The sequence below is a fragment of the Caretta caretta genome, chromosome 8 (assembly GCF_965140235.1).
Source record: "Caretta caretta isolate rCarCar2 chromosome 8, rCarCar1.hap1, whole genome shotgun sequence".
Classification (NCBI taxonomy): domain Eukaryota; kingdom Metazoa; phylum Chordata; order Testudines; family Cheloniidae; genus Caretta; species Caretta caretta.
This window is the reverse complement of record NC_134213.1, coordinates 20,269,297-20,278,102: the sequence shown is the minus strand read 5'-3', so window position 1 is coordinate 20,278,102 and position 8,806 is coordinate 20,269,297. Positions and strand designations below refer to the sequence as shown.

The 8,806-nt window shown below is 42.8% G+C and overlaps 1 protein-coding gene across 3 annotated transcripts in view; it reads left to right on the top strand.

The window, feature by feature from the left end:
• The first annotated feature begins 2,091 nt into the window (after positions 1-2,091).
• CPEB4 (cytoplasmic polyadenylation element binding protein 4) overlaps positions 2,092-8,806 on the top strand; it is a 61,415-nt gene continuing 54,700 nt past the window's right edge. For 2 of the 3 annotated variants that reach the window (XM_048861207.2, XM_048861206.2), the window contains exon 1: positions 5,674-8,508. In XM_048861207.2, coding sequence (XP_048717164.1) covers positions 7,384-8,508 — 1,125 coding nt within the window. In that variant the 5' untranslated portion in view covers positions 5,674-7,383. Of the gene's footprint in view, positions 2,227-5,673; positions 8,509-8,806 lie in introns of those variants that run through there. The other variant, XM_048861208.2, reaches the window with a different exon arrangement.

The window sequence follows — 8,806 nt, the reverse complement described above, 5'->3', positions numbered from 1 at the left end:
CATTACATATTGGTAATACAGTAATTTGTTATGAAACCTTACACAGTTAAATAATATTTTAAATATACTTCATTTCTAAAGCTCTTTCAGGAGAAAGGTGCTAGCTTCATATATCATCACTGAATTGCAGCCTCCTCTTTGATGGAGGATGGCAGCCAACTTGCACATTGCATCTTACACAGTCTTGATTGTGGGGAAGGGAAATTTTACAATATACTAGAGCAAACCTCCACTCTTGTGGTCATGGGATCTTTAATGTCCAGGAGGAGCAGACAAGAATTTAGGATTAGATTTTTTTAAAGTTATTTTGGTACCTAAAGATGCAGATAGGTGCCTAGGTGCTTTTGAAAGTCCCAGTAATCACCTTTCTGCAATTTTAAGTGCCTAAATACCTTTAAAAATGTTTTAAAGGTTCCATCCAAAAGAGACCTGTGTAATAAGTGTCAGAGAACTCTACAGGAGGAGAATGACTGACTGACTTGACCCTGCAAGTATTTGGGTTTGTGGTTTGAGTGAGTCTAGATATTGCAAAGGTCCTGCTTAGACTTCTAAGGAAATATTTAATTAGAGCAATAAGAAAATATATATATTGAAGGTTTTTAGAAATAACTGTCAACGTTTCAATATGTCCATCACTGCAGAAACTAGTAGTAATATCTTTAATTCTCAGTGGAGGCTGCTGCTGTTCTGATATTTCCCAGCAGGAACTACAGACTGGTGATGTAGCATATGATTTGGAGAATGCAAGCTCCTATTTTAACATTTGGGAAAGCAGGAGACTTTCAGAGTTGTTTGAAATTCTACAGCTATTAAAAGTGATTGATTTAAAAGTATTATATAACGTCTAAATGAATCAGTTAAAAAAACTCCACAAAACTTATGTGGCAAATCATAATTCCTCCTGTTTGTTCATGAATTCCAAATTTCGTGAGCTTTTCTTACTTGACATCATCAAACCATCAATGCAGCAGCTTCCTTTCTGGTTGTTAAATGCTAATATTTATAGACACTACTAATTTTCTTTAGTGATTTATTCTTCTTTGGAATTACATGTCATGACTGCAATCTCTTCTATATCATTGTGCAGTTTTCCTTAAAAAGATTATATAAAATGACGCAAATCCTGTTGGGCAGCCGATGCCATCAAAATATCACCCGTTGAGAAGCCTCCATCAGGTAGCTAGTGCCAGGAAACCATGTTTGTCATGCAAGGTGATTAACATCAGAGTTTGGAAGTTCTACTTATATCACTAGTTGATCAGCACTTACGCTAATGCATTGCAAGGGTGTGCCTAAATTTAAATGAGGGCCATCCATGCAGTCCTTTTCCAACTGTTTATTCAACAATACATTATTGGAGCCAGGTTCATTGCTTCTTGACAGAAGTGCTTGTTAACTCTGCATCTATGATGATGATGCTGATAACAGAGTGACTGGAAAGTGCAGAGAAAAATAGTGTTTAAAATTCAGACAGGCTTGCACAGGTTGCAAAACAGTACACAAAAAGGGAAATTGTAACCCACTAATTAGATGTTTGAAAACAATGATGCTTTTCATTGTATGGAAACAAATATATTTTCTCACACAGAAACAGGGTGTATACAATTGCAGAGAAAAGAGCTTACTTCATAAAATGCATGAACAATACTGGATTTGTTGAAAATATCATGTCACGCAATCGGGTGACAGAAGAGGTTCAAAACGGCTTTGGAGTAGGTGGTGGTGGATACCCCATTACTGAGTGAAACTCTTTGAAAAGTGTTTCTGTGTGGTGATTTCCATCTTTCGCTCTGGAATATACGTACGTCTTAATTTCTTTTTTGTTACTTAACTTCGGAAAATGTTTGTATTTATTGTATTTATTTATTTATAGACATGCCCATCTCTAGATGTCCTTGACATAATTCAAAATATCAGTGTAGTACTTTAAGATCACTCACCACAGTCCTCCACCCCATTATTTCCCCATCTCTCCAATTACAATCCTGCCCCCCACACACACACACACACACATTTTCTAATATCTGGTGGGAGGGAGAGAAAATGAGTCTATGGCAAGCACTGAAATTCATCAACTTTGGACTATTTCAGACTATGGTGGAGCAAATTCCAAAGTTGTGAACCCATCACAGAGAATACCCTGCTAGCTGTCCCTATTATTTATAGCTCTGCTGATCTCAACTGTAGCAGTGAGGCATGGAGACAGAAGTGATCTTTCAGGAACAGGTAGGTAGTTTTTTGATGCATATCCAGCTGCTCTGTAATAATTTATGAATACTGTATACTAACTTGGTTATTGGGATATGTATTGTATTAATATGTTGGTTTAGTTTAACTGTGGGCTGTAAGGAAAAACAAGCAGGAAGGGGAGAAGAATAGCTCAGGCTAAGCCATCCCTCAGCAAGTATTTGAGGATTGGTATGGGCTCTGTCGCATCTGGCTCAACCTCCTATTAAGCCTACTCAACTGATTTTGTCCAGAAAGGCCATAGCTGAAGAACTGACAAGAACAAGGGACTCTAGCTGGACTAAAAGGGGCTCTCTCTATCTTGAGTGAGGAGGTAGTTGTTAAGGAGCTGGTCAGGGAAACCCGACTGACACAGGCATCCACAGGAGTGTCTGAGGAATCTAGGCCTAGAATCACAGGATGATAGTGCATTAGGTAAGATAGATGTGCATGTAGACTGTTGTTTTAAAACCCTTTTTCTGCTGAAGGAAAAAATCACAGGTGCCAAACCCAGTTGGACCTGCTGAGTAAGCACAGTCAGTACACAGGGTTCTGTAGCCAAGAACCTAGTCTAAGTGTGGGAGAATCACAGGATTGCACTCTAGAGAAGATAAAGGCATGAGGCCCAAGACCTGAGAGGGGTGCCCTCATAGAGACTTGGAAGGTGAGAAGCCTAGCTAGCTCTGTAACCAGCAGAGGTCTGTTTATTTTTCATTTAGAAAATGCAGCCAATACAATCTTTATGTAATATTTAACATAAGATGACTTTTAAAAGACAAAACTATGAACAAAAGATGCAAATACATATCTGTTGTGTGCATGCGGTTTATTTGATGTACATGCAGACCAGATAACTGCACTCAAATTAAGCACGGAATTTCACTTTGCATATCTAATGGCATTGAAAATCAGGCTCACTGTGTGGAGGTTGCCATATAAGGTACAAAAATAACAACTAACCTTTTAATAAACATATAGGTATATCACAAAGTACGCTTAATTACTATTATAATATATATATTGCCTTTCATCCCTAAGCTTCCTAAAGTGCTTTAGAAACAAAGGACCTGATCCTGTAGTACTTACTCAGTAAAAACTCTTTACTAAAGTCAGTTAGATCCTAGGTTCTACTATATCTACTTCATGCCAGTGCTGGCTTCAGGCTTACTAATGCTGTGGTCTGAGCATGGTAGTTCAAGATGAAATTCTGATAATGCTCATGAGGGCAGACTAAATTAAAACGGTCCTTTCCTTCCACCACTCCAACTTTGACAGTTGAATTCCATAATGGTATGAACATGGCTCAGTATTTTTTCTATCCCTGTATAAACACCCCTATTTTTAGCTCTCATGTTATAATGTCCTCATCTCATCATCCTGAAAGATCAGATTTATTGGATATCACAATTTAAACCTCCACTCCCTTCCTCTACAAATTTAGCTAAGAATCACAAACCCTTTAAATTAGGCAATGCATGCATGGTGACTTCCATTTGCATTGATACAAGAACATCTGATCTGACTTCTTTATTTTGTTTATGGGTTTATAGGTTTATGGGGCAAGGAATGAGGGGGAACACTTGCAGATGAAAGATTCCAGCTGACTTTTGAAGTCATCCCAAATAGGCAGCATTCGGCTGTCCAAATGACTTTGCCACATGTTCTCAGTGACCTCCATGGGTAGAGCTAGTGCCAGAAGGACCAACACCATGGTGGACTGAAGGGGAGAGGACTGAGCATTTGATGCAATATGCCACAATGGGTTGCCATCTTTAATGAGAGCAAAATATGGCTTTTGGGGCCTCATTTTATACTGAAACGCTTTCCCTATTTTCACTTTAGTTTATTTGTAACTCATTTGCTTTCAGTGGGAGTAGTTGTGGTGAATATTTTAAACACTTCATATTTAAATGTAATATTTTTGTTGGCTTTTTGATTATGACGGGTCTGTGCAATTCCTATGTTTATATTCATGTTTATATCTTTCACTAGCAACTTTTGCCTAGGGAGAAAATTCTAGTGCCAAAACACCACAAATTCTTGGATAAATTTTCAAAAATACATAAGGGACTCAGGAGCCTCAGTCCCAGGCTCATAAGTGGCTAAGTCAATTTTGAAAATGGGACTTAGACTCCTAAGCCAATTTAGCCAACTTTGAAAATTTGACACCTTGTCTTCATATCCTGTATCTGCCATATAGAAACTAAAATGTTGAGATCAGATCTGATGGTATTTTGACTAAATATATAACCCCTTGAAGAATTAAAGGCAGTGAGAAAAACACAGATATAAACTCTAATATCTACAGGCGGGTTTGTTTCCTGTGGAACCTGCATGTTCAGTCCTGTAAATTATTTCCTTTACCTTGTTTAAAACACATGTATTTTTCTGTAATGGTACAACCCCCCACACCTTCAAGTAGTGATATTACAATGTTTGGGATGATTAGATATTGCAGTTATGGGGCAGATAGATTCTAGAATTTACTTGAGTATTTATTTTATGGGTTCTTTGTGCCTTGTTCTTCCTCTTGTTTTATTCCATTCTTATTCACTTCTCATCACCTCTGTGCCCTGCAGTCCACCCTTGGGATGACGTATTTATTACAGGGAGGTGGAGCTGCCATAAGCCTCATTCACCGGGTGATGAAGTCCTACAGCAAAGTAGGTTTTGTAAGGTACATCAGTCCACAGGGTGATAGGGTAGTGCAGGGAGGGAGGGATTGCTATACTGCTCAGCCCTTGGGGTGACAGGGTTTGCAAAAGGCTTCTGTCCTCAGGGCAATGGGGGGAGGGAGGTGGAGTTTATAATGGGCCTGAGCCTTGAGGGTGTGGGTGATACAACGAGGTGGGGTTTGCAGTGAGCTGAAACCCTCAGGGCATTACTGGGAGGTGAGGTTTGCAGTGGCCAGAGCCCTCGGGGCATATAGTGAGACGGGGTTGGCAGTGGGTGTTACTTGCTCCCCAGGTTTTCCCCAAGCAGTTGTATATCTTACTGGTTTCAGGCCTTTTGCCCCTTCCCCTCCCCCATTTAACAATGGAGTTTTGCCCAGGAACGTGCCCCCTGCTCGTTCTGATCCATACAGGACAACAGAGAACCAGCAGTTACAGAGCGCTGCCATATTCAAACATGGCTGCTCAAGGAGTACCTGCTTTCTTCAGTCCAAGATGGCCGTCCTGCTGGCAGCTAGCAGATGCGTGCCCCAATCCAAGATGGCCACCAAGCAGGGAAGAGTGCCCACCACAAAGATGACTGTCGGAGTGGCACCTTCGTGCCCCTACCAAAAATGGCGGCCGCCCCTCCTTGCATCTCATGACGTCGCCAGGAAGAGACTTGTAAAGCCGGCGGGGGCGAGGCCTCCGCCTGAGGAGACGCGAGGGAGGCGGGGCAGGAGGTGTGTCCTCCCCCAAACCGGAAGTGCCGCGCTGCCTCCCTCCAGCTGGTTGTCATTTCGCTCAGCGGCTCTGTCCTGGGGAGACGGGACTCGGCAGCGGCCGGGCGGGGAGGGAGGTACCGGCTGCGGCAGCGAGCAGGAGGCGGCCGGGGACAAGAGATTCCGTAATATCCAGACTCGCCGATTACTGAAACGCCTCCCGACTCCTCGGAGCCGGTCTCGCGCCCCCCTCCCCCCGCGATAATCGATTGTTTTACATGAAGGGTAAGGGCAATCGCCTGCAGCTGCGAGGACGAGAAGCGAGGAAAGGACGCTTCGGAGCCGCCGCCGCAGGACCCCACCCCCCTGGTGACTCCAGCGGTCTCCCTCCCCTGCAGTATTAATCGATCGTGACCCTGTCCCGTAATCTGCGGGCGATTTGGGAGAGCCGGGTAAACACCTTCCATGGGGGAGAGAGGAGCCCGGCCCCTCGCCGCCTGCACCATCCCCTCCCCGCTGGAGGCGGCTGCTCTCCTGAGGTAAAATCCCTCCTGCCTTCCCAGACGCCAGGACTTGTGAGGGGGGGGCGGTGAGGGAGTACCCCATAGAGAACAGGGGCCTGGCGAGCTTAGCCTCCCTCCACCGGCCTCTTGTCCCCTGCCGCATGCCGTGTCCCTGAGGTAAAACCCACCCTCCCTTGCAGACAAGGGCTCCCGCAGCTGAAGGAAGCCTACCTAGCTCAGTAAAAGGAGGCGAGCCCAGTACCAGAAACCACCCTTCCAGAAGCAGCAGCAAGACACCACCCTCACCCTCCTCCTGCACAAGTCATTGCCTGCTCTACCCCCTCCCCCGAATGCTGATTTCTAAGATGAAACTCTTCTTCGGACAGCCAGGACTCATCTGAAGGACACACAAATATCTGATCGTAAATAGGAGGCCAGCCTGGCAAGCTCAGAAACCCAACCCAACAGGAGCAGCATCAAGAATCCACCCTTCTCCTGCACAGCTCACTTCCTTCTCATCTCCAGAATACTGACTTTCTGAGATAAAAATCTTACCCCTTCAATAAGCCAAGACTTCTCTAAAGGACACATACAAAATAGTATTTATTATTATTATTATTTATTATTAGAATACACAATAAAGGCTTCCCTAGCAGCAGCAGGGGAAAAAAGCCTCCTGCACAATTCACTCCCCCACTGAATGCTAAAATCCTGAGGTAAAATCTTCCCATATCCACAGCAAGGACTCTTTTGAACAGGAAACAAATATATATTAGATTATATAGAATTTATTAAATTATTCCAGACTTAAATTTCTTTCTTTTATTGCAGCCAAGAGGTGGAGGGACCAGGCGTCATTGTTTCTCTTTTCCTCTTAACTCATTTATGGCCGAGTCAAGGCTGCTGAGGAGGAAAAAAACAGGATAGTTAAAATCTCTTTATATCTGTCCCCAGAAGATTTTTCTCTTATTGATGTGCATTTCCTTTAGGAAAAGGAAGCCTCTTATTTTGCTAACCAAAGATTTATTTTTCTTTTCTTTCTAACCAGAGAAAGGAAACAAACATAAATTGACACATCTTAAATATTTAAAGAGATTTATCTTTGAAAGAACCAGAACTTATATCCAAATCAGAAATATCTAAGGAGTGTGTGGAGGAAGAAACTGGAATATCTAGATTAAAACAAGATATTTGCTAGTTCCTCTTTGGTGGAGGAGGAGAGAAACACTAAACATCGTTGTTGTTTTTTTACAGGAGAAAATCAAATCCTAAATATAATAAATGGGGGATTACGGGTTTGGAGTGTTAGTGCAAAACAACACTGGCAATAAGTCAGCTTTTCCAGTGAGATTTCACCCACATCTGCAGCCTCCACACCATCATCAAAATGCAGCCCCCAGCCCTGCTGCTTTTATAAATAATAACACAGCTGCCAATGGCAGTAGTGCTGGGTCAGCTTGGCTCTTTCCTGCTCCAGCTGCCCATAACATTCAGGATGAGATTCTGGGGTCAGAAAAATCTAAAACTCAGCAACAGGAAAAGCAAGAGTCTCTAGAAAAACAGCAGCTTTCCCCTAGTCAAAGTCAGGAAGCAGGCATGCTGCCTGAACCTGAGAAAGCTAAATCTGAGGAAAATCAGGGAGACAATTCTTCAGAGAATGGCAACGGGAAAGAGAAAATAAGAATAGAATCACCAGTGTTAACAGGATTTGATTATCAAGAGGCTTCAGGGCTAGGTACTTCAACTCAGCCCTTAACATCCACTGCATCTTCTCTGACTGGTTTTAGTAACTGGTCAGCAGCTATAGCTCCTTCTTCTTCTACAATAATCAATGAAGATGCCAGTTTTTTTCACCAGGGAGGGGTCCCTGCTGCCTCAGCTAATAATGGTGCTCTGCTATTTCAGAATTTTCCACATCATGTCAGCCCTGGCTTTGGAGGTAGCTTTTCCCCCCAGATTGGACCCCTCTCTCAACACCACCCTCATCACCCCCATTTTCAGCATCATCACAATCAGCATCAGCAACAAAGAAGATCACCTGCAAGCCCTCATCCACCTCCATTTACACATAGAAATGCTGCTTTTAATCAACTGCCTCATTTGGCTAATAATCTTAACAAACCACCTTCTCCATGGAGCAGCTACCAAAGCCCATCACCTACACCATCTTCTTCATGGAGCCCCGGTGGCGGTGGATATGGTGGGTGGGGAGGGTCCCAAGGGCGAGACCACCGCAGGGGACTGAATGGAGGGATAACACCCCTGAACTCCATCTCACCCCTGAAGAAGAATTTTGCAAGTAATCATATCCAGTTGCAGAAGTATGCTAGGCCTAGCTCGGCCTTTGCTCCGAAATCTTGGATGGAAGATAGTTTGAACAGAGCCGACAACATATTTCCTTTTCAGGTGAGAGTCTACTCTGCTAATATAAATAGAAAAAATGATTTAATTTTTATAGAAACAATAAGGTTGGGGGTTTTTTGCGCAATATACTTCAATTATCACACTTGCATGATTGAAAATGAATTTAAATTGAAATAAAGTGAACATGTCTAACTTGTAATTCACCCTGTGACATTTCAGTCTTTGTGATCTCTGAGCTGTGAATCATGTATTTTTTTCAATAGTGCTTGTCAGATAAATATCTATTTATAGCCCAGTGGGACATCTATTAAAGTTCAGTTCCATCCTGGTAATTAACATT